At 38.8% G+C, this 27271-nt stretch overlaps 2 protein-coding genes across 3 annotated transcripts; both read right to left on the minus strand.

The window, feature by feature from the left end:
• Positions 1–867: 867 nt before the first annotated feature.
• On the minus strand, positions 868–26998 carry hoxa3a (homeobox A3a). Of its 2 annotated transcripts, XM_072676484.1 has the most exons (4): positions 26925–26998; positions 9327–9387; positions 3730–4285; positions 868–2473 (listed from the first exon to the last, which is right to left on the minus strand). In XM_072676484.1, exons 3-4 carry the CDS (start codon positions 4166–4168, stop codon positions 1662–1664), a joined length of 1251 nt encoding a protein of 416 aa, XP_072532585.1. In that variant the 5' UTR covers positions 4169–4285; positions 9327–9387; positions 26925–26998; the 3' UTR covers positions 868–1661. The 2 variants fall into 2 exon arrangements, with proteins under 2 accessions (XP_072532585.1, XP_072532586.1); XM_072676485.1 differs by lacking the exons at positions 9327–9387; positions 26925–26998 and adding an exon at positions 7274–7896.
• Positions 17121–19400, minus strand: hoxa4a (homeobox A4a). The gene is made up of 2 exons (XM_072676486.1): positions 18564–19400; positions 17121–18105 (listed from the first exon to the last, which is right to left on the minus strand). Exons 1-2 carry the CDS (start codon positions 18967–18969, stop codon positions 17768–17770), a joined length of 744 nt encoding a protein of 247 aa, XP_072532587.1. The 5' UTR covers positions 18970–19400; the 3' UTR covers positions 17121–17767.
• Positions 26999–27271: the final 273 nt, after the last annotated feature.

Genomic DNA, 27271 nt, shown 5'->3' on the forward strand with positions numbered 1-27271 from the left:
AATTGTAAACATGCTCAAATCAGGAGCTTGAGTTTATGATTCACGGTCATAAATAGCGACAGCGCTTAGAAATAGGCGGTGGACTCTAATGTGGGCTATTGTACATTAAACCAAAGTTAATAGTATTTATGTACCTAAGATGTAATTACATACTAAATAATTGCTTTTATTAATATACTTGTACCGTAGTTTGAAACCAAAATTAATAATGAATTAGAACAAATAATTGATTCAACATTAGCTTTAAATGTGCCTAATTTTGATCATCAATAATTGAACTCCATTCAAATTATATTTTACTGCCAATTTCTTCACGCCATCATATACGCATTTTGCTGCATCTTACTTTTTAGAGTGTGAAAAACACTTATCCTAGTGCAATCTTTTATGTTTTTACATGAAAACATTTAATTTACAATTGAGAATTATTATAAAGATTTTTATGTTGAACGCTTCTTCTCTCACAGGCACTGCTCTGCTCGAGGGTCTGGGAAGCTGTCAGAGTATAATGGATGGGTTTGCTCTGAGAAGCGAGGCCTCGACTGCTTGAGCTGCACACCCACAGCAAGACGCACGAAATAACCTCACGCGCTACACGTGATAAACTGTTTGAAATATGTAGTTTCTTGTGTAAAGTAAGGTGTAAACATGCATTCAACATGCATGTACATCTTTTTTAGTTTATTTCCAGGAGCGGTTACTAGAATATGTATTAATAAATGTGTATTATTATTATTATTATTATTATGATTGTTACTACGAGGAGTAGTAGTAAGTAGTAGTTGCGGTGTTGTTAGTAGTAGTATTAATCCTCGTGCAATATGCTAGGAAAGCAAATTCATAAGAAAATTCATCGTTTTATCTTATTTATTTCTTAAAAAGTTTCAACTGGAGCAGCATGGAATGTATAACATTGAAACAAACGTAAGACAAATAAAGTTCAAAAACTCCAGATATGTATTTGCTGTCTCGACACTTATTGCATGATTGAGTTTGACCACTACCAAGTAGACTAGCCTATTAGCACCGGTCATTTGTGTTTCAGCATACACATAACCAGACAATACCAACAATGACCGATTGCATTGTTTTGCCTTCTCCCCAGTGTCTCGGGGGTCGACCCATAATACTAAGAAAAATCATAGTCCATGAAGTAAAATAAATAAGATTGAAAGTCCTGCACGGCACGAGTTCGAGCCACCAGAAGTTCAACTCGTGAGTATCCTTCCTCGAGTGCAACAAAATGCAAATAAGAAAAACAAATACAAGTAAAGAAGAAATTTGTTCTTGGATCGGAACAAACACTCTAACACAACTTCAAATTCACATTTAGAAGCAAAGTGTGTGCACTATACCCTGTTTGACTTTCCTTTTTAAAATATATAGACTTATATATATTATAAGATAAAAATAACGATGGCATCGTGTATAGCTACATGTGCATGGTGTCCAACACAGTCTGCTAAGGCTGCGGAATTAACACTATCTTTAAAAGAAATTATAGAAAATTATTCAAGCAACAAGAAAGGTACTAAGCTACTTTACTCGAAAAAACTATAAGAACCGAAATATTAGATTGACCGTGGCAATGAAGCAGTGTAGGGTGTGGGGGTGCCGGCCAGTGGACAGAGAAAGTAAAAGGGAACGACGATTCCCAACGATTACAGGTGAGTCAGTTTAGGCGCTTCTTGGATTCTTCCCTGAGAGTAGTGTGGTGTAAGGTCTGTGTATGTGCATTGGGTTGGCTCGCACGGGCCTTGATGGTGGCTGTTCCCCATGGTGATTGCACCGTTGTAGTCCACGCTGCCGTGGGAGGGCTGCGGGAGATGGCTGAGGCCAAACAGAGAGGCCCCTGCGTTGGCCATGGTATCCATACTATAGCCCGCATTGCCCCCAACATAAACGGGGCTGCCCTGCACATGCGTTCCGTAGCTATTGTTGCCATGGAGGTGGTGAGTGTCGTATTCGGGCGTGGCCGAGCCGGTCCCTGAATAGCGTTTGTGCGAAGGCGGGCAGTTGCTCAAGGAAGCGTTCAGAGCTGGTGGTGGATATGACGTAGGAAGGCTGTAGGCGTTAGACTGAGGTTTGCTATAGGGCGTGGGAGACGGGGCATCGTAGGGCACACTGTTGACCATAGAATGCATCGAGCTTAAGTATCCACCCCCTCCGCCGCCCACCCCTCCAGACGACGGCAGGACTGGGCTGTGTGGGGACTGTCCCCCAGGTGAAGGCATCATCCCGAGCCCTTTCTGATCCTTCTTGTACTTCATTCTGCGGTTCTGGAACCAGATCTTTATCTGGCGCTCTGTCAGGTTGAGGAGATTGGCCATCTCCACGCGTCGCGGGCGACAAAGGTAGCGGTTGAAATGAAACTCCTTCTCTAGCTCCACCAGCTGCGCACTGGTGTACGCCGTCCGGGCGCGCTTGGAGGCAGAGGAGTTGGGGGGGCTCTTGTCTCCGGAGCAGCTCTCCACTGTCAGAAATACAGAGTACACACAAATCAGCACGCCAAATAACATGATGCAATCACCGCAATTCTATTATGAGGGCCTTCATGAATAAACCCTAGTGAGATGGATACGTCATTGCTATCAGCTCAGAAAAGGGCAAATCAGTGCCCCTAGTGGCAAACATTAAAATATCATCCTCTGTGTAATTGTGTATACAGTATTACATTAAATTGTAATTAACTTAGATTTACAAAACAAACAAGTCTACGTAAATGTATGTACATTCCAAAACGATAAAAAGTTCAAAGAGAGAGAGTCTGAAAAGAGATAAAAAGAGAGAGAAAGAGAGAGAGAAAGAGAGAGAGAGAGAGAGAGAGAGAGAGAGAGAGAGAGAGAGAGAAAGAGAGCGAGAGAGAGAGAGAGAGAGAGAGAGAGAGAGAGAGAGAGAGAGAGAGAGAGATACATGAACTAGACCAGAGGAAGTATGCCATATGCCTTTAGGCCTACGTATTGGCTGGTTCTTTTTTAAATCTTCTCCTATGACTGTATGTTGCCGACTGTGTTCACAGCTTCTAATGCACATCATATTGAATCACTTGTCTAAACCAACCTGACAGAGCTAATAAAAGGCTATTAATATACTATACATAAATAAATGGGTAATGGATCAGTACATTGCATATACATTTGACACATGATATATATGATACAAAAGCATTAAAGTTGGAAGGAATCTGTTGGACAGACAGAAATAAAGACAGACAAATAGAGACATATAACCACAGAAAGACTGACTGATACAAAGATCAACGGTTGCTGATACAAACATGTTGACACACTGAAACAGGTGTGTGGTCTGTTTATTTGTGTGGTCTAGAGCAGAGCATTTTAATCCCTCTACAAACAACTGAAACAAACAGATAATTTTTTGCTATTATTATTGTATGTTAATTATTGTCTAACTAGTCACTATTGTTACATAACATATAATGCCACTGTTATCCATTACAATGATTTAGTAGATCTAAGTGAATGTAAAAGTTATAAGAATAGGCGAAGTTTGGTTTGCTCAATGTGTAAAAACTTTCTAAACCCAAATACAACAAGAAGCTGAATCAGCTATGTTCTCCTGTTATACTTAAGGAGGTCTTCCACTTTAAGAAACTCAATTAAGGAGTGTAATTATTATTTATTTATTAAACACAATGTCTACCTTAGTGTACGTTTGAAACACTTTGAACGTTTGGTACTTTGTTTTGCTGTAGATTGTTGTAATCACCTGAACTGGTGCTAGAGGATTTCTGCTTGGTGTTCTGACGCGACTCCTTCATCCAGGGGAAGATCTGCTTCCGTGTGGCCGACGTTGGGGAGCCGTGCCCTGGGTTCTTTGCACCTTGGCCATTGGTTGGGTTTTGGGTCAGGGCACTGGGGGACGGCACCCCTGCAGAAACGGGGGCTGAGGTTTGATCGCCTTCGGGTGCCGGGGTCGATTGGTTTCCTTTGCTCTGCAGGCAGCCCTCAGCGATTTCGACAGGCTTGTGCAGCGTCGCGGAGCCGGCAGGGGACTGCAGTGAACAGGCCGGTCGGTGGTAGTCACTTTCCACATGAAGGGCCGGGTGATATTGCTGCTGATTGGCATCATAACCTAAGCCATTTGCACTTTGATAGGGGTAGCCACTGTAAATTGCCGAACTGTCGTAGTAGGTCGCCTTTTGCATCTCGCCGTTTCCCAATGTTTATTTCACTAGCTGACAGGGTCCTGACACCGTCGTAGAAGAACATTGGCACAACGTGGTCACGTGACTCCTCTCCGCCAATGGGCTCCTCGGGTGAACCTAGGACGAAAGGAGATACGGTGAGCGAGAGAAATAGGCCCTATCCATCTTACTTTTCAAAGCCTGCCTGACACCGGGGAGAGATCGCAAGAGTGGACCGCCATTTACCTTATGGTGGACTGCAACAATAGCCAACATAACCCAGCCAACATAGAACCATGAACACTGACAATACACAGGCTACATCCAAACACACAATCACAGACATGCTCTGAAAACCACTGTCCCGTGTCAAAATACATACTAACTCAAACATATACGTGGGATGAGTAAGCTGTGTAAGAAATGGTTCTTGTAGGTACTTGTAGGTAGAACTTTCACATTATTTATACAATTGCAAGATTCTTGAGAGAACTAAATGTAGTTATTTTACACTTTTCACTTTTGATCTTCAAGGGTTCTTTACAACTCGAATCATTTGTTTGTTTAGTTAAATGATTACATTCTTGTTAAGCTGTCGCGAGAGTACGCTGTAAGCTGTTAAAAATAGCATTTATGTAGTTATTAGCTTGTAGGTAGAACCTTTACATTATTAAGAGAAAGGGTTAACTGGCGCACGCATTCTTTAAAACTGGTCTATAAATAAAAATCAAAGTAGCTCTTCTACACTCTTAAGTTCTTCAAGGGTTCTTCATAACATAATTTTTCTTTGGACGGTTTAATAGCTGTTCTATAAGATGAAAACGTGTCCTTATAGGCTATTAAAAACAGGTTATACATAGTTGTGTTTAGAACCTTTACCGTTATAAAGAGATTATTTAGAGTTCACACGTTGAAAATGCATTCTTCAAATAAAGTCTAAAGAATAAATGAAATACAATATTCTTCATTGAGCCAAACGCGATTCTTTGGTAAAGGGGCTGCTTGTGCAGGCCTACAGAACCCTGATAAGACTGATATCCCTGTCTTGCACGTGGTTCTTTAAAAATAAATAGCACCAAAAATGTTTACCAGCGTTGCTACAACTTAAATAACATAAACCCTCTTTGATAAGAGTATATGATATAATTCTAAATAACAACTTCGACACAAAGAGTATAGTGAAAACTTTAACATTTCAACTTTCAACATTTTTTTAAATTTCAAAATGACAATGACAGTGAACAGCATTACATTAACCATTATTTACAACCAGCGCTCATCTTAGCAGTTTTAGCTTGCCGCTGTTTTAGTAGGGTTATGCGCGTGGATCTGCTTTCTACATGTGGGTTCTGGATTCGATAGTCTAGAGGACCCCCTCCCTTCTCAGTACCAACCTTAGGCCGCCCTCCATAGCTGTCCATGACACCATAACGACCGCATTCTCCACCTTTCGCGTATACGTACAACAAAGATGGATGGAGGTCCTATGGGGAACCTGAAAAACCGGGCGGGCGCGCGTCTCTATGACCACGCCGTGAACCTTTCCTCGCTAGCCCATAATAATGGCTGCTGTCGGCGTGTACACAGCACCGGTTGATGTATGAGGGTTACCACGTTAGAGAGAGAGAGAGAAAGAGGCAGAGAGAGAGCCCCGGTAACTGATGGCAGGCAGCTTTATGTGTGTGCGCTTCGACAGCCAACCCATTAACGGAAATTGCAGCGAAAAGCGAAATAAATCCAACCGATACGATCAGGTACAGATTAGCCTAAACATAATTTATATCCAATTCAACTGTTAGAACAAATTATCAGTGCTAAAGTGGACGTTGTGCATCGATAGGCTGATAACAAAGAAATGTGATCAACTTAAAATAAAGGTGATATAAAGGATTATTTGGGCTTGAAATGGTCATCTTTGGTTTCACAAAGAACAATGTTCGAGTGTGAATAACACAAGCTTTACGTAATGTAAAGTCACACGTCTCTATGCTGTTACTACCATCTTTCTTTGGAAAATTAAAGGTGCATATTCTGTGGCATTGCAACTGTAGTTTAAGAGTGTCCATTTTTAAACCAGGTTTTAAAAAAGATGGTTGCACGCAAATAACCTTTAAAGGCTTTAGAAATTATTTTGCCAATTAAACATTAACATGTTCACATTCACAATCTATTACAGACACGATTGTTCTGGGATCCAAAAGTAGTTCTTGTGGCATAATGTTAAATTTTAGGGCCAAATCCAGACGATTATGCGTTGAAAGCGACCGATACAGGATAGAATAAATTTGGCAATGTTGATCAGTTCTTATTTATGCACATTTAGAATTTTCACTGGATTTATTAATTGGAGATAATTAATAAAGCAATCAAATATAATAAATATATTTAACATATTTCCAATGACTTCATATATGTCCCAAAGGTCTATAATAAGATCAGTTAAAAGAAAATATGTCTACACTTTCCCATTACTTTCTTAAATTAGTCAAGCATTAGAACAACAAAAGCATAAACAGCAGGAGCAACAAAAACAACAAGAAGAAAACAGCGAGACAATCAACAAAATCAGCAGTAAAACAACAGCTGCAACAAAAGCAGTAAGAATAATAACAGCAACAACTGTACTACTACAACTGCAATAACATATAATTTGTTGTTATAACAAATAACGTCAGTAATAACAACATTACACGAATATATATATATATATATATATATATATATATATATATATATATATATATATATATATATATATATATATATGGAAGAAAGGCAAAACATGAAAACAGAAAATTCTCCTTAAAACAATTCCGCTAAAGGGCCACCAGTTAAAAGATTTTCTGACGCAAAAATTAAAAGACCTCTTATTCATAAACGAAGCATCCAGACGTCTAACGCTGTCTGACACACATAAAGTTGTAGGAAAAAAAGACTCGAGCCACAAACTACGGAGACCCCCGCTGCCGCGCGGGAGGAATCTGGCTCGCCTGCGAGTGAGTGAGTGAGCGAGTGTGTGTATGTGTGAGCGTGAACTCTCTCTGAACCGAGATTTCAGCCGCGCGGTCATAAATCACAAACTTCGCCATTTAACAGGCGCTCGCGCTTCGCTCGCTTAAAGCTTACCTTCCTCTCTGACGAGCAGCGCGCAGCACGGCGCGAGCTCCTCTCATTCAGCGGCGCAGATCGATCAAACGCGGCACCACAGAAAAAAAGTTCAATCGGGAGGACGGAGAGACAGAGCTCAAGCTGCACTTGCAGGAGTCACGAGAGGGTGGTGGTGGGGGGAAGCCGTGGAAGGAAGCGGAGAAGGGCTCGAGGTGGAAGGGTCCTCAAAATTCCTTTCTTCTTGATTTCTCTCTCTCTCTCTCTCTCTCTCTCTCTCTCTCTCTCTCTCTCTCGTGTCTCTCTTGTCCTCCTTTCTGTACAAAAATCGCGAGACTATACCACAGCAGATCCGAGCGCCCCGGTCAAAGCACACAGGCCCATTGCTCGCCTGACCTCACGCCTCAACATTTCACATGCTGAATAAGGGCTCGTGTTCTTAAGCTCGATATCAAATCCGGCCATGGGCTGCGCTCTAGTGAGCCCTTCAACGTGCACATACATACACACACACACACATGAACGCGCGCGCGCGCACACTCACACACACACCCCAGTGAACTCCCTCGAAACACAGCGTCACCGCAGACAAGAAAAATTATGCAAATGAAGTGAACTCTCGTATTCCTCTTTTAGCACGAGCAGACAATAGATCTACAATAGATGCAGATTATATAGTTACATTCATATGAAACCTATAATAAAATGGTCCGTGCAATAGGCATATAATATATTAAAATTATTTACCTTTATACAGTAAATGCAATATTGTACCAATATACAATAGATTCAGATTATATACCTGCCATTATACGATGCTATCAATATTAAATCAATATGCAATATGTATAAAATATGTATAGAGTACATATCTTCATACAGTAGCTATAATATTGTTCCAATATGCAACAGACAAATGATTCAGATTATATTTCCACCTTCATATGGTAGACAAAATCTTGCACTAACATATAATAGATTTAGAATATATAACTACCTTATTATATAATATTGTACCATAATACACTGGACATAGAAAATATTCAGATTATATGTCTACATTATATACCACACACATATAATACCTATATACAATATATATTAAATTATTTCTGATTATACAATTACCTTTAAACATCTACAATTTTAAACCATGCTCCTTAAAATGACTTTAACAGATCTAATTTACAATCTGGCCTACCGTATTTGTTTTGTTAGCAGTGCTTTAGAATTTTGCTTGATTATAAACCTCTTCTGCAATAGTCGTACCTCGGATAAATGCTTCAAATGAGGAGCATGCACGTGTATTTCAGTGATGCCGACGTGAAACCACATTTAAACTCAACACAAAACAAGAAATTAAATTAGCGCCAGTTAACAGAAACGTACTAACATTCAAGAAGATAAGATCCTCACGTTTTACATCTTCAGCTGCAGAGCATTTAAGGCTTGGTTTAGGAAGGCAAACGAACAATCAATGGCTGCTCCAGTGTCGTATCCAAGTGTTCAAACTCTATTTACTACCCCACCTAAAACACGGCTGCAATCACTGCGCAAGGAGCCAGCAGAATAACCGGAGGACGGCGTGGGCTGGTGAGTGGGATCCTAAAAATCCATGAGCGTGCGTTTTTACATACACTCAGCATTTGTGAACAAAACGGCGGTGGATAATTATTTACTCCATTGTGTTTCATTAAAGTGATGATTCAGGGATTTCTTTGACGAGATGAGGTTAAGTGTCAATGCAAGAAGCGATAGTCAAGAAACGTAATGATACTGCACTGCAGCTGAGGAGACAAAGGCTTGCATTAAACTCTGGTTCTCATATCGTTGATTTCACCAAATTAGGAAATTATCACAAGAACCAAACTAGAGTTGTTCCTCGTAGAAGTACTCCAAGAGGGTATTTTGTAATTGCATCACTGACAAATAGCAAAGAGGGAATAATTCATAGCTCAAGTATGTGAGTGTGTGTGTGCGCGCCTGTGTGTCAGCCTTTATTAAGAAATATAAGTGTGTAATAAAAAGCCAATTCACAGCGATAATCGACGAGTAGTCGTACATTTGAACTCACCGTAAAAGGGGCACCGTCTCCCGCAGGCCTGCAGATCTCTCTGCTTTACTTAGGAAGAGGTCTGTGGAAAGAAAATAAAAATAAAGCAGAAGCTCAGCAATGCAACTATCCCGTAGAGACATATTTCCATTCGTATCGCTGCACAAATAATAACGTTTTAACTCATAACTCAACAACCCACAACTTAACAGGGAAATAGCAAGTAATAATATGAAGATAACAGCTTACCTGATGTTTTAATATGCATAAGCATTAATAACAAAAACTAGAAACAAATAAATGTATTAAGGATCCTTTACAGCTCTAATTTTCGTATAAATATTAATGCTATAATAATAATGACTATAATAAGGGAAAATAAATTATCATATGTAAAAGTTATTTTTTTCTTTTATGAAAATGAAAAACGTTCGAATTAGGCGTCACCTAAACACTAATTAAGTCCACGTTCGTAAAAAAAAAAAAACAACAACAACAACAAAAAAAAACGCGTTTGCGAATACTTCAGCTCCACTTTCGTTCTTCCAGGTTTCTTTCATTCCCTCTTTCCCATTTTTGTTTGTTTCCTTGCTGGTGAATTTGGATCGAATAGTCATTAGCTCGTGAGCAGCGGCCGCCCAAAGTCCCCCAGCCCATAAATCAAGGCTGGAGCGCCGTGACCTCGGCACAGTTGCGCGCTCCTGGATGATACTCCGTCTTGCATTATATCCTCGTTTCCCTTGCGAGCTCCCACATCAAACAGCCCGCCGCTGCCTCCACTGAGTTTTATTCGCTGTCTTGTGATTTATTTTTCCGGGGAATAGCTCGTTTACACACCTCTGAACAAACTAGGCATGGTTTAAAAGCCAAAACAACATCCTAGAGTCATAGCAAAGAAGATTTTTTTAAAATTAAACATTGACCATGTGATCTAAATTACTATTACTATTAGTGGTATACTAAATGTGTATTTGTATTTTATTATGCAATTTCATTTACAAACAGTAGGCCAAACTCTCTCCTGGTAGTAAATGTACGCCTGTTGTATATATATATATATATATATATATATATATATATATATATATATATATATATATATATATATATATATACATAAGTTAAGTCTTAAGTTAGCTAAGTTATACCTACTGAAGTACTGAGTTAATAGTTTAATAGGTAATAGTTCTAGTTGAAGTTTAAACATTTAAAAAAATGTCCACTATCTTGTGGTAATAAATAAAGCCTGACTAGACATGTCTTATAAGTATGCTTTCTGTGCAACACTAATGGTGTAAAAGTCTATAATGCAAGGAATTACAGTCGATTACACGGCAATGTAACACTAACTAACATGCACAATGTTGTGCACATGAAATGCTCTGCTCTAGGGCGAGCCTATATAGTACCACTGACCTTTTCCTCGCGTCGCAATAACTCACGAGAGTAATGAACAATCAACGGAAATACCTCAAAATAAAATCCATCCTCCTGCTCCTGCACGGGTCCTCTCTCTTGTCCATGCTCGTTCATGACAGTAATATAATATCATCCACAAAACGTGCCTCTCTGTTTTTTTCTATGTATCTATTTGTCTTTCTATCTATCTATCTATCTATCTATCTATCCATCCATCTATCTATCTCTGCCTTGCAGTATGGTTCACAATGGCCCGACCCCACTCTCGTGAAGTGGGCTCGCATAGTCAGCACCATACAACACCAAGGCTTGCATACACACCATTACCCCCCCACACACCCACCCACAGCCCTTTACCATTATTTCTAACCCATATTATGCGCCCTACTCACGTGATTCACGTGATCTGACTTAAACCCCTTTATTTGAATCTGTGAATCATTAATGGGGCCGGCTGCTAGGCAGAAGGATTCATGAGTAGAAGATAAAGCGAGGCTAGCATGGCGAGTGCTCGTGGTCCCGTTACTTCAGCTTTATGAAGTCTGAAGTAGGTGTTTTTTTCTGGGGCGACGAAGCCCATCGAAGTCTTTTAGCACCTCACATTAGATAAACCTTTATCAGGTGACTGATGGTAATGAGCTTGTGGTGGTAGAAATGGCGGCGGTGGTTTCTGTGTTGGGGTGTTTAAATGTGAAGAGTGTCTGTGGAATGGGTGTATGAATAGGTGTAAAGAGTGGAGTGGTTGGAGCTTTTCTGTGCGAGGAAATCCCTGTTTTATGGTTGGCGTGCTGATCACTCAACATTGGCGTTTCTTCCCATTATCCGGAGCGAGTTTTCCTTTCTTCTTTTTTTTTTTTTTTGCATTGCTAACTCCACCCCTTTCCGTCTGTCCCTAGGAACAAAATTCATTTTCTGTTTGTATGTTGGCAAAACACTATATCACTATAACACCAAAAAAATTGCGGCAGAAAGCATAGAATCAAACACTCCTGCGCACGAGGTGGCCCTCTCCCGGTGGCCATGGTGCATCAGTTTGTCACTTTGCAAATAACTCGTGGAGAGATTCAAGCCCTATAACTTCAGAACACACAGTGTTGGAGCTGCTACTCGAGTTACCCAACAACTGCACATCAGATCAACGTTTGAAGCCCACTGGAGCGTTCAAATATTTCAGCACCTGATTTAAATGACTTCTTACAGTCTTAAAAATAAAGGTGCTTCAGATGGTTCTTTGAATAAATTTTGAACTGGTAAAGAGCATTTATATGAAATGAAGGTTCTTCAGACGTAATCAAGGTTCTTCACACATATCTATTACAAACGTAGCAAACCAAACAATAGTGGCTCTTGTTTGGAAACACTTAAAGCATCTTCGTTGTGTAGGAGTCATGAATTAACTTTAATATAGATAAAAAAGAGAAAGAGTTTTGGTCCAGTCTTCTGCAAAGTATAAACATGAACAGAATGAGATTCATGAAGAACCTTCTGCCTTATAAGAGGGCACGGTTTGGCTTTTTGTTTTCCAGCAACACAGTGTTGAAACCGCAGGCTGGTCTAGCGGATGTGGCAGTCTTGAGGACAATTAATCAACTCAGTCGTGCATGAAGCCTCTCCCCATTCTCTGCCCTCACTTTGTCCCATGAAATCTTTAACCCAAGGAAATGCAAACCTAATAGGCAGTCGATTTGAACTTTCTGAAAGCTGTGTTTATCTTCTCAAGTTAAAAAGACGACACCAGAACTTTGATGAGATGTTACGAAACCCTGATGCAGCTCACCCGGTATGAACATCGCTTTAACAGTTAGAACAGAGACTGCTGCATTTGAGTGTGGAACGGTTTTAATTATGTTTAACTCTTTGATGGAAAGTATGTTTTTTCTTTGTGTAGACTCACATGGCTGCCCGCAGGAACTAGGAAACGTGGTACGAGGCGCCAGAAGAAAGCCTTCACAGTCTCTAATCTTTGGCAAAGACTTTCCGGAGTGCAATCACCTTACCTGAACTCTCTCGATGAAACCTTAACGTTCACCTTCACTTCTAAACTATATGGCTCGTTTTGACATAAAGTATTGCTGCTATTGGATCATCAACAGATTGTTCCACATTAAGGAATTATCAGACAGTCCCCCGGGTTGGATTTCTACTCCTGAAGTTCCATGGAGCATCGCCAAGAAGAGGAACATATCTCTGCTCAATGTTGACATTTGGACCTCTTACAGCAAGACTAAGGTTACCACCACACTCATCCGAAGACAACTCTTCTTTCTGGGTTTACAGCAGGCAACATCATGGCTAATAATAACAAAACGACACTCATCCCCCTTGGAAATGTCTTACGACGTGACTCCATTAATACGTGGAACTGTTCTGAGTTTAAAACACAAGCTGAAAAGCTTGGGAAGCATTTTTCTCTAAACGAGATGTTAACACCATGCTATTGATTTAATACTCTGCCCATGTTTAACAGCGTTAAAAATGTTTTTGGAAAAAGTCCAAAAACACGAAAAAGAAATGTATATACTGCCTTGATATTATTATTTAATATATTTATACTGTTGCATATGTATCAGTTTTAACATATGCAAATGCAGTTTCTTTCACACTGAAACACTGTTGTTGCGTGCTTGTTAAGTTAATATATAACCCCTCAGCTGGGTGAGCTTTTTAATTTGCAGAGTCTTGAAAATAACCTCACTCAAAGCGAACACTGCAGCTATTCATGCACCAAGAGAAAGGGCCATTTTATATTTCTGCATCTAGAAACTATTAGTCGTAGAAAAAGGCTAAAAACTAATTATAACAAATATAATTATTCGTAATACATTTAACAGTGCTATATATGTATCATTTGGTTTGTTAAAAGCCTGTACAAACTTTTAAAAATAGAACACGCGCAAAACTGGAATGCATTTTTTGAAAGTAACTTTTTTTTTTACGAATGATATGGACTTCTAAAGAAATCAATAAAACACAAAGTTATTACTGAACTAAAATGTATAATATTTCTTTTACTTTATTATTTCTTTGCTCTTTGTTTTTGCAAATGTTTGCATATTTACACTATATGTAGTCACGTGTAGTGTTGTGTTACACCATAAGTCGAAGAACGTAAATGAAACGGCAAAACGGCAAATAAAGCCTTTTGACTGGACTTGAATGCTCTATTTAGTGTGTTTAACGTTAACCGTCTCAAGTCTGAAATGTTCAGACTAACCTTATCCTTGTTCTCTTGCAGAATTTTTTATATTCATTAATATGCAAGTTTTAAAGTTAACGACAATGCTAACTGACCTGTAGCAACATTGTTGGTAATTTGCATTTTAAACCTCCATACACTGGAATATCTTTTGTCAGCTTGCTTAAACTACAACAAGAGAGTATTCAACCAATCTCAGTAACACGTATTCTCAAACATTACATTGATAGTGATACAAGTAAAAGTGATAGGTGGCATAAGATTTAGAAAATTACTTACACCGGCGATGTAGTAGTTGGAGATGCGTTGGAAGTAAATGAAGACCTCCAGACAGAATCGACGGTCGACGATAAAATGAGACATTCTCGAATCTGTGGTATCTATTTCTAACTCCGAGGTATGTATTATTTAATAAGGTCACATGAGTGAGTCAATTAAAATTTAAGCAAGCTAGATTGAGAAGCGGCCTCAGTCAAGGAAGTTCAAATTTCCTGTCTGACAAGATCATCAACAAGGAGATATCATATTGAATAGGCCATTCCCTAATATTTTCTATTTCTGTTCAGTGATACTCACTGCAAGATTTTTGAATCCACCATTTGCCTTTTTTGCTATGACAAGGTGCAATGGTATCAGATCAGTCTGCTTCTCACTACACATCAGTGAAATGTAAATTTGCTTTTTTTTGTATATTACAGTAGTGCATCATTCCATTTTCCAGAATTAACAATGCAGATTGTTAATATGTGCCAACGGCTAACACAAATATACAGGCCTATGTCTTTTCTGGAATTTGCATCAGTGTAATTCTACTACAGGTCACGATCCTTCATTGAACCTGATGTCATGTTTATATATCTCAGGGCATTGTATCATTATCTCACAAATTATCAATGTAGAACACATACCAAGGGCATCAGGCCTACATACAGGCCTATGGGTTTACTGGAGAATGAGAGGTTTTAATTTATGTCAGCCCTAGTTTATCTTGGAAATATTTTAGCAAGGAATGGAACTAGGATAGCTAGTGCAATCCATGTAATACATTTTGATTTGCTGTGTATTTTAGTGATTGGATTGTTATTTGAGACAAATGGATTTGATTGAATTATCATTATGTCCCTTTTTATAAAAAATATATAGACTAAATTCCACATTTGCAATTGGAAGAGCTTATTCCGAAAACACGTCAGCAATTATTCTGCAAGAGCATTTTACAAAAACATCCCCCTAAACTCTCTCTTTGGCACAAGCAGGCTATCCAAGCTCCACTACTGCCCCATGCGTCCAGGGAGAAATTGCACCATACATGAGAGGGCCTTGGAGATGGTGAGGTCAAAGGTTAGGGGTCGTATATAGTGCTGGAGTTTGATGATTGGACCGTTCCCTCGTGTCCTTTGCGTGAACTCAAAACAATTGGAGCCCAGCAGGTACTGCCTGACACTACACCATTTTTTTTATCAACTTCGAAGAAAAGAGCTTTAGGGGTCTGTTGTTACAATAAACATTTCTATAATAGTGCATTTCAGAGTGAGAGCTAGATCAAAATAAGCCTAAAAGCAATATAAAAAATGTTTTTTTTTTAATAGTGCTTATTGATGATTATTAATTCCATTAATTATTCTTGTTAATACTCTACCAAACCTGGACTAAATGTCAAGGATATGGGCCATATAAGCGATTTAGTGTTGTGTAATACGATCCCTTAAACTAGGAATATGTCATTCAACACCATTCAGACTCTCTCAGAGATTAACGAGCCACTTTACAAAAGAGGTGTGAAAACGCTTGCTGCTTGTTCCCCCCGAAAGCCTTCGCAGCCGCTGACCTTTGGGGGATTTTAAAGCTATTTTTGTGGTTTCTTTTCCTTTTTTATTTCATTTTAGCATCAGTCTGGTAGATTTGTCAATTTATAATAAACGATTGACCTGCACATCTATTACATCCTGGATTACGATTATAAGACTATTTAAATAATTTAAACTAAATAAAACACATTAAGCAAGTCAGTCATTATCACCAGCTCACAAATAACACGATGATATATCGATGGTATTATAATAAACTGACATATAAGCGAGCACCAAATATAAAACCGTGTTGGACATGTTTACATGAAGTACATTTTAGAAAAGCGCAGAATAAGCTTCAGTAATAAGTACAGCACCCACTAGCATTCCAACTGTTTTATAATATGGCAATGCAAGTGTATCACTAAAACATATCTAATTGATACAATTTAAACTAATATTTTCAAACAAATATTGGGCATTCGGGGCGCAGGAGGAGGACAAACGCAGCCCTTTCTGTCATCAAGAGTAGAGAAGGTTTCTGTTCACGGTGAGGTCAGCTTTTTTGAATGGTGACATTTTCAGAAATGCCCGTACAAAAAACTAAAAAATGTAGTAAAAGATGCGGTTAGAGCTGTGATGCATTCAGCAAACACTAATTATACTAATATTAAAATAATTACCAAGATCTGGATGAATTATGCAATTAATTAATGACCCAGATGTGCATGTGTGTGTAAAAGCTCGGCCCTTTGTAGTGCGATTTAAACTATAATACATATAATATCAAACTATACGAGCTGTTCTGAAGAAAACCCATAACCATAGAATTGACTGACTAAATGTAGTCGAATACTATTTTTACAGGTTTTGTCAAATGCATTTTAACACTTTATTGTTTCACCTAAACTCAACTATAGGGATGCATATTGAGATGTACATTCATTTAGGATTATAAGATAAGAGATATGTATTTTGTATTGGCGACGTGTCAGTATTTACTCATGCAGTGAGACGTGCGCAGTGATATGTTGGCATATCAATATAAGCTAAATATAAGTGTCCATCACAGGCTTAATTATTTTGAGGCGGACCTAAATGAAGCTGACATATCTGACAACTCCACTCACAATGCCTTGTTACTTTAAGGTGATCCAAACTTAACAAATTAATTTGTTCGTTTCCTCAACTAAGTTTATGTTCTAGCATAATTGAGTAGAATATAAAAACAATGTGCACCACTGTGGTTCGTGGCAGTGATTGAATTGGGTTTTAAAAATACTGGCTTACAAAATTGTTACCGATCTTTTTTTGTAAGCATTAAATATAAGCATTTGGAAACAGTTTTTAATATTTTGATCCAGGACACTTAGTTTCTCCTACACTACTTGGACTGACGAGTGTAAGACATAGTCTCGTGAGCCTACCCCAAACGTGGACTATAACATGCCAAAATCCCTACATCACATCCATGAATTAACTGAAAGTGATCACAATAAACTCATTTATTATTTCCACGAATACAATTAACTTGCATATACTAAAACAGCATGACAGTATCCACCAATATACAGATAACTAAATACACGATTATTCACAGCTTGGATGACGTCACACATCACACACTCAAATACTCGAGACTAAGACGAACAAAAAATGGGTTTCCCCTTTAGGACGACATTGTTCCTACATTTGTGCCTTCATGAGATTTGTACATCATGCCTCACTCGACCCATCTCCATGAACAGGACACCGACCCAAATTCAAGCTTCATGCTTACTCTCCACAATAGCCCGCTAGTGCATAGCTGGGTTTCATACGAATAGCAAGCACCCATACTTCCCACACTTCAAGTTTAACTGTGTTCGTGAAAAAAAGAAGGTTTTCCAACTCAGGTTGGGTGGTTGATGTGAGAGGGCAGGTGAGACAAGAAGGGAATAAAAGGATAGACCATATTCAAATCTGAATAGAGAGCAACCCTGTGAAGCTCCGATCCGAATACTGCTCTGTTTTCTTCTGCCTTGCTCAGTTCTGCTGCTTCTGACGTTCTTCCATCACTATAGACTCGAGGAGCATGGCGTGGGCAGCAGTGTCTGCTGCTGTTGTTGCTGCTGATGGCTCGCGTCCGTTTTGACTTGGTGACTGGAGGTTGAAGAGCTCGTTGAACGGACCTTTGTGTTGGGCAATTTATGGTCCTTCTTCCACTTCATGCGACGGTTCTGGAACCATATCTTCACCTGTCGCTCAGACAGGCACATAGTGTGTGCTATTTCCACCCGCCGACGCCGGGTCAGGTACCGGTTAAAGTGAAACTCCTTCTCAAGCTCAAGAGCTTGCTGGCGGGTGTAGGCGGTGCGAGACCTCTTGGGCACTCCTCCAGAGTAGTTAGCAGTCACTAAACAAACAAGAAAGCAGGCAGGTGTTATCAATATTCCTCTTGGCCACCTATGACCATGACCTCCAAGGTGTCACTGACAGTCACGAAGAGAGGTATAACAACAGACGGTGTGTTATTCGCTAGTGTTAGGCTACCTCCGATTGCAGATCTCTCTGACGCTTCTGATTCAAAGCTATTGTATGTGAGCCAAGATGCCCAAAGCTAGGATAATTATTAACGAAAGCACTGGATAAGCGACGGGGCGTCTTTGGGTCCAAAACAGAAGCAGATGGCCCCGCAGAAACAAAACAGACAATAAAATTTACGAGGGTTCCTAATTACCGCGACAACGTCTCCGGGGTCGTAAATCGCCCAAACGAGGGACCGAAATGCTACTGAGCATGTTCACTTTAAGCGTTCCGATTGACGCTTTCTAATGGGTTACTGGTGTTTTATCGACTGTGACCAATACTTACCCGTATTAACGTGGACCTTCTTCATCCAGGGGTAGACCACTGGCTCCTTCCCTTTCGGTGGGGAAGGGAGAGCCTCAGTGGCGAGGCTGCAATCCTTGGTTGCCGTCGTTCCAGCGCAGCTCTCGGTGTTGAGGTGGGGCCCGTGGTTTGGGGCAACCGATTGAGGTTGGATGTGGTGCCGGTCGTTGAAATCGACGAGACCGTTGGTTGAAACGTTGCCGTAATCATAGCCCGGGTCCTGGTAGTTGGACCGCGGATACGTTGCCTCCTCGTGATGGGGGAAACCCGAGTCTTTCGGTCGCTCGTAGTACTCAGAAGAGACGGGGATGTAGCCGTTCTGCTGGTATTCCTCACACGGTGGGAAAGAGGGTTCGATGTAATTCGAATTGATCAAGTAGGAACTCATGGTGATTAATTTGTGAAGTGCAACAATTCTAATTTTTATCGCGCTGTCGTTTTCCTGATCTCTCCAAAACCCACCTACTCCCCCTGTCAAATGTACAAAGTTGCTAAGTCACGTGAGAAAAGAGACCAATGAGGTTCTCCTGTGGGTGCCGTGTAAACAAGCACCAATGGCAGGCCAGACATGGGCACAACGAAAATTCGACCGGCCGACCATGCATCTGCTTTTCTTCTTATATCAGAATATATAAAAAAAATTAAGCATGTTATCTTCTGCTTTTATAGAATGGACTTATGACGCTGTTTTAATCTAGAGCCGAAATCAACAGAGACGTAGATCGTGTCTAAAACTGCTTTTACAAGAGAGTGGGGCTTCTGGACGAACCCCAGTTCAATGAATTGTATGGTAAGACCAGCAATTTCAGACAGCTGTGTCAAACATTATCTCCAGAAATCACTCAGGCAGTCAGAGCTCTGGTAAGCAATCAACGTTTAAGGGGATCCACAAATCATAGCCTAGAATTCCATCACATACAACGTCATACACTCTCGTAAATTCCAATAGCAATTATAGAATATCATGAATAGCATGATACCAGAACGTGCTAAATACAGTTTTGTAGCTTTCCTGGTAACTCACCTACTTTTCAATTGAGACGTAAATAGATGATGATGCCTTACAAACACAAGTTTTTAAGTATTAACTAAAGCCTTACCTTTAAGACATGAAGCAAATCACATATAAACAGAATGATGAATCAGCAGGTAAATATTAATAAACAGAACAATTTGTTAGAGGAACCAAGACAAAGGCACTGCATTTACGGACATCTGCGTCCAGGGCGAGTGCAGTTTTATTAATTGCGGATCTTGTGATTGTATCGTTTCTATCAGTTCTTGGGCTTACGAGCTTTTTATAATTAAAACGTTTGTGCCTAGTGAGCAAAACCACGAGCACATTGCCAAGATCCAAACGTAAAATGCCCTTTTAATAGGTTATATAAGCATTTCTGATATTTCACCAATGTCCTTTTACACATATGATACAATTTACTTACATGTATTTAAGTCATTACAATGAAATGTCTTGTGGAAGGATAAGAATACAAGGTGTAGTGGCATTGCTTCAATATACAATTCTGTTTTCAATTCTGTTTTTCTTTTTTCTTTTCTTCTGGGATTGTTATTGTTGATTATGCTGATAATTAAGATTATTGTTATGTGATTCAGGTTTGGATTACCAGCTTCTATGGTTTTGCTTAAGTTTCTTAGAATCTTAAAAAAAAAATCTTTGGTATTTTGCAAAAGAGAAGGATGCATGGCTGTGACGTATCTTTAACAGCATTAGCAGCATTATTTTTCAATAAACTTTTACAACAAGCTTAGCACCTGTATGTTTAAGAGTCCCCTTCAAAAACAATAAGAGCAAGCAATAAAACCTACGCAACATCACTGTAAAAGCAATCGTTAGTATAAGCAACTGTAACAATAGCAGATGAAATTAAAGAAAAAAAAATTATGTATTAATAAAAGTTGTGGATCTGAATCATATTATTTCGCTACTGAATTCTAAGTTCTAAAAGCTTAAATGACATCTAAAGAAATAAATATGATATGCTTTTATTTTAGTTCAGCCTTTCTAATAACAACATTTGTAACAGACGGTAATAGTTACCTAATTAATTTGAACATAGAAAGTAGAGAAACAACGACATTTCTGAAGCGAAGAGCATCATTTCAGATTCAAATGCACAGCCTTACAGATGCACAGATAAGAAGTACTTTGTAATTCGCCTTATTTCTTCAAGTCTATGTAATTGTGTTGAAATAACAGACCAGTTTCCCTGCAGAAAACCTTTTCAGCTATTCTTGCCATGTTGTGCCACGGATCCAGCCCAAATAAATGTAAATAATGATTACCTCCTGCTTGCGACAGGTACCACTCGGACCTCCTACACTGTTCCATGTCTTTCCACAACCTGCAGCTGATGTGAGCAAGCGCAGTCTTGAATTTAACCATGTTTTGTTTTTAAATCCACAATGTCAGGAATCGCCGTGCGTGAGCTCAAAACTGAACCCAGAAAAGTACGTGCGGCCATACGGAGTCCGACGTGTTAGACTCCTATTTCTCCAAGTGAATTAATCGTCACACAGAGATAACTTTGGTTTGACCCCTGAGTGACTCAGTTTCCATTTGGCCTCTGATTAATCTTGCTCATTGACAGTCTTTGTTAAACAACAAGGCGTGCCCTCTGAAACGACGACATTTTCATATTTGTTAGACGCAGTGACCTAGCTTTCACCCCGGCCTTGGACTTAGGTTCTCCCGTTGGGTTAGGGCCCAGGGGAACTATCAGGGGTGCTTCTGGAGGTCACTACTCAACAGCATCCCGAAAAGAACAAGAAGGAAAAGAAAGCAACAACAAAAAGTAGAACGAGAGGGCGCAGGCCTAAATGTACATCATTTGAATTCGGCGAGCTTGAGTCTACGTAGACAGCTGTGGTAGTGACCGAATTTTCCAACAATTAGTTTATGAGTGCAAAATATTATTATTATTATTATTATTATTATTATTATTATTATTGTCGCCGTTGCCATTAATAATAATAATAATAATAATAATAATAATAATATAGTTGTTTTTTATGTTGTTGTTGTTTCAAATGTTTATCGTCCCTAAATCATAAGCCTTACGAAACCAATTGGCACCCCTGTGTAAATAAGTGTAAATAAATGAACAAAATATAAACGTTTCTATAGACAAATTTTCCATTTACTGAATTTTACACGCGGGATAAAATAAAACGCCTGCTATTACTTTTGCGCATGCTACATTTAATGTTTGTATATGTTACATTTAGTAAAACGTATTTATGCTTCACATACAGAAGTGACTCTCTGTAGAGGATATCACTTACTCACATTAAGATTAACAACACGTAATTTGGATGAGCAGGTCTATCTGTAAGATGTCCTGACCGTTAGAACAGCATCTCTCACACAGACATCAGGAAATTGCCACAGTCTATCTGTAAAATCGCTCGTGTTAACATGAATGCTATGTCTTCTTTCAACTTTCAGGTTTGTCATACTGATAAATATTCTGCTTATACACAAATGTTTACTTCCTTGCAGCAGATCTATATTTTCTATCTTCTCTGTTAATAATTCCAATAATTAGATATTAATTTACAGTTTTCTAAATACTTCATATTGGTTACTGTGAAACAAGGCTTAAGATTAAAACTGAATAATAATCATAGGGAGCGAGGGATTCCAATAAAGCACTGGGCAGCAAAAAACGCCGAATAGCTTGAATAGCCTGCAGAGAGTGTCCAAAATATCGTAGAAATTTTGCACGGTTTTAACAGAACGTGTAAGGTTTGTTTTTACACATTTTTATAGTAATCTTTATATACTCGGCTAACTAAAACGGTGGAAGGATTCCATAACAGCTTCCGCTGAGGAAATTTCCATAACTAGTGCTAATAGACTAGGATAGAGAGATCTCAAAATATTGACAAATAATATATATTAATATATAAAATAGATAAAAAGATGCAAAATACTCAACAGCTACATACACCTGGATGTCAGAGACATCAAAATAAGGCTTTTTATTGCGAACACAAGCTTTAATAACTGTAGATTTAGTGTTGAGTCAGGTACACCTACACACGTTTAGTATTTTTCATTTAGCAAATGAAATATGAGATTAATTCTCAGAGCTATTTTGGGTATAGTTAGTATAGTTACTGAACAGTTCAAGCTAAAGATGTGTTATAGGACATCTTTGACAAAACTCTGGCCAGTAAGTACTGCAGTTAATTTACATAAAACCATACACTTACACATGTGTTCTCTTGTTCATTTTATAATTTCCAAACAATAAAACAATGTTTTTTTATTCTAGAGAAAATTTTAAATAATGGTCAGGGCTCATTTATGACCAAATAGTTTTTATGACAAAAAAGGCTTTATTTCCTACAGAGAACATTTAAAAACAAAAACAAATGACCCATGAATGGGAAAACTGCAGTCGGAAAGTGGCAAAAAAACGGACAGAAAAGTACTTTCTCAACCAAAACACTTTCATTTTGTTGGATATTTATTCAAAACCTTAATTTTAAATAACAGTCAGTCTGTGTGTGTAATTCTTATCAAGTTAACCAGATTTTAACCATTTAAACTGTTTAAATTTACATTCTAAATATTTTCATACGGAGGACATAATATAATGTGAATCGCGTGTAAACGAAATTCGTTTATTGTTTTCAGTGAATTTAGGAAATGCACATTGCAGTGAAAGAAATGCACACACATGAGGTTACTGCGTGCTATTTCAAAATAACATTAATAGAAAGGCATTGTAATAATCTGTCACGTCCACAACGATATAGCCACAAGTTTTAAAATGTATAGAAGCAGCAAGGTTTGCCATTTATATAACTCTAAATTAAGGATTTATTCTTCGATCAACACGCACTAGTAAAAAACGCAACATTTGTGTGTAAAAAGAGAAACCCCATGGCATCTAGATTCTATAAGATGTAGAAATTATCTGATTGGTTGGCGAAGGGAATAGAAATTTATTTATTATGCATTTATCTGCTGTTTAGGACTAAAATATACTGCTTAAATAAGTTCTTAAAGTAGCGATGTTTCTAAATCTATACTTGCTTCGGCCTTACCGGTGCCATCCCTCGTCTTTTTTATCCATTTGTCGAATAGAAGGTGAGGAATGTTGTACTTTGCCATAACACATGAGAGTGGAAGAGTATTTCGATAAGAGAACCCCCATTAGATTTGCAGGAGACAAAGCCTGGACAAAGGAGGGGTATCAGTCGTAAAATGCAAATGTTGCTCGAGTCTTTTGCTCATCAAATCCAATTTATTCAAAGGAAATTCACCAATCAAGTCCTCTAATAAAACCCGGACACTTAATCTTAGCAGTGCAGGCGGAGGAGGCAGTCTCTGGAGGCTGCTAACCCAGGGTCACTCAGCTTGCAGAGTTCACCGCGAGGTTAGCCCCGAACTCGCGGGATTCACTGCTATTCCATCTTTTGTGCCATTATTACACTGGCACCGCGCTCCACCAGAACAGATGACAGCGACGTGTTCTGCGGTAAACTTTTGACCTCGGCCCCCCACGCCATCTCGCATCTTCTTCCACCTTTCTCTGTCCTCTCTCACACAGCCATTTTACATCAGTTCGGTTACCCAAATGTTTTTTTAAAACATATACTATGTAAATACATGTTCCAAAACACACTTTACGGAATAAATCGTTCTACGCTGACTCTCTCTCTATTATTTTTCTATAAAACTGACAGAAATTACGTTTTGCATGACAGCAACAAATGAGAGAGTAAATATTAGTTGAAGAACTTTTAATTTGGCAAAGAATCTTTACATCAGGTAGTTCATTAAATGTTTTTCGTGCCTCTCAGGGCGGAAATATATTTCCTAAGCACTTTTTTGGGGCGCCTGTGAAAACCAGAATGAAAAGCTCTTTATCTTTATCTGTGAAGTGTTGGTCAGGAACACTAATATAAACATATTTTACGTCGTATTTTTCATTAAAACATCTCCAAAGCTCTCCACATAGGAGACTAGTATTATTATATTTCTCTTCCAATATCAGGTTCGGTAAATCAGTGCTTAATGATGGTTTATCAGGTGAGCTGCTGATGAAATTGAACACATCCACGCTGTGTTGGCTGAGGGCGTCCACGAGAAATCTGGAACAAAGCTTTGTTCTTCAGACTAGCTCACAAGAACTACTTTCTTCAAAAATATTTTTTTGTTTAATTTTACTGTATGTATGTTGATCTGCATCTGTTCTAATTGGATCTAGTTTCTAAAGTACAAACACTCTTATTGTTAAGATAAATTGTGTTCAAATTACCTCTGCTCTACTGATAAACAAAACAACCTCTTTTTTAAACCCCCGTCCTGCATCCTGCTTGTAACACAGAGTTTGCTATTCCATGGTAGTGAGCAACCTTGTTATTAATAGATGCGTAATAATTTTCTCTCTTTATCTGTTTCACCCTCATTGGGCGCGGGGGCGCGCAGTGCGGGTGACAGTGAACTTGGCCAAAAGCGAGCTCTGCTGGTGGTTCACGGCGTGTGCACATTCATCTTCCTGCCGCCAGTGACCTCGCGGTGAACCAAGTGCGAGCACATTTTTCTCCAATCTCTCTTCTGTCTCATTCTCTGCCTCATTCTGTCTTTCCTTCTCGCGCGCCCCCACTTCTCTAAGCATTTTCTAATAACGGGACCCTCAAGAGGATTCCGTGGCAAAGGAGACCTAATTGTTCCAAGCGCGGAATTAGGCGTGCTGTAGAGGTTTTAATGAATGGTTGTGACACATTTGGAAAACTTTGCCAGTGAAGGTTATTGATGAGAGGTGCTGTTGACAGATTTTGATAAACTTAACCTTTGCATGACTCAGTGGAAGAGCCTGTTAATTGTTTTCTACTGGATTTGGTCCATATCTCTTATACATCACAAATTAGTTCTGAAGTAGCGAGTGATGAGTAGAAAAATTGTTTTTCTTAAAAGTGAGAAAAGTAAAGACATGCACTCTTGAAAATACACATGCTACAAATGGTTCTTTGAGCCATGCCATAGAAGAACCACATTTGGTTTAATCCAAAAAGAGCATATGAACAAATGAGCAGATTTTGCATGGTTAAAGTAATGGTGCTATAAAAGGTTCTTTTAGTAATGCCTTAGAAGAACTGTTTTTGGTTCCAGAAAGAAGCATGTTTGTAAAAGACACAAGAATAAGTATGAAGATGAAAGAACCTTTAGTTGATGTAAAGTTTTCTTTACCAATTTAACAGTTCTTCACAATGTCTTATACAAACACAGTTCTTTCTGGAACCAAAAGCGGTTCTTCTTTAATTTCTACAAACATCATAATAAATAGCAAGTAGACAAGTGTGGACTGACTATACTGAAACTCCGAAACAGTTGCACATTGAGATATATACAGTCAGTTGAATAAAACCAATACTTCGAAACACCACAAACAAAACAGCAGAAAAATAAAGCAGGAGTATTAGAACTGAAAGTGCATAAGATACAATAATACACCTAGATACCAGACAGAAAAATAAAGTACACTTATAGAGTTAAATTAAATTACAGTTAATATCAAATTCTCATATTTGCTTTTTGCTTTAAATAAAACACAAGTTTAAACTCAACAGGCCAAATAAAATTTAGAAAAAAACAAATTTCCACTCCAGACTAGATTGTTGTAAAAACATTTGAGACATGACTTGCGACATGTTGTGCTATGTGCTCATGTTTATATGAATCATAAAAGTATGTGTAGTACACACCACAGTTCAACTTTAAATATGGGCTCTGCAAATTCACATTAAAACAGGTGAAGAAAATAAGGAGCAACATGAAATTTCCTGTATTTCTGTGTGTTTGTACACATGCTGCCAAAAATCTTAAAAACTGCATGGAGACCTATTTTGCATCTGCAAAACCACAACAGCAGCACCAATAAACAGAAAACAGACAGGAACGTTGTCTGTTATTGTCTGCTACTGAAACATTTAAAAAAAAAAACCCAAACATTTAGTCCCCTGATTCTTAGTTTGGATTGAGTTCCACTGGGACATAAACAATAAAAGTTTGCTACACAATACTTCACAATTTGCTACACAATACATATACTCAGCTCCTCCACGATCCCAGTTACACCAGTTAAAAATAAAGGTACTGAATGGAATCAACAACGGTGCGTCACTTTTAGTTTACCTAAAGAACGTTTCAGTGGATGCTTCTAAAAAGTGTAATTTGACTTTTTTTCCACATGATGTGAAGACCTTTAAACCAACATTTAAATCAAGAATAGTTTGTGTAACTTTAGTTTTTAAGTCTGTAGAAAACTGTAAGTGCACAAATAATCAAAACAAAAAGTTTCTACTTACCACAGGGTAGCTCCAACCTTGCAAGGCGAAACCACTTGTCAGGTTTCCCGTCCATAGCGAGCTGGTGTGTGAGAGGCAGCGGTGGCAACACTGAAGGAACACCTCTACCGTCTACAAAAAGAGTCAAAAGAAGCTCCGCGTCAGTGCGATTAGATGTTATATGCGATATACTGTCGACTCCCCAAAACCATAAAACCACTTTAATGGCTACCACGTGACTGGTTTATGGGCAGTGAGCCTATCTGTCCGTGCGCCCTGGATGATTTTTACGACCTAATTCAAAAATCAAACCCCCTTATTCATTCATTGTCCCAGTGTCACGAAGGTTGAACTGGCGCAAGTCTTAA

The sequence above is a fragment of the Salminus brasiliensis genome, chromosome 3, assembly GCF_030463535.1.
Source record: "Salminus brasiliensis chromosome 3, fSalBra1.hap2, whole genome shotgun sequence".
NCBI lineage: Eukaryota > Metazoa > Chordata > Actinopteri > Characiformes > Bryconidae > Salminus > Salminus brasiliensis.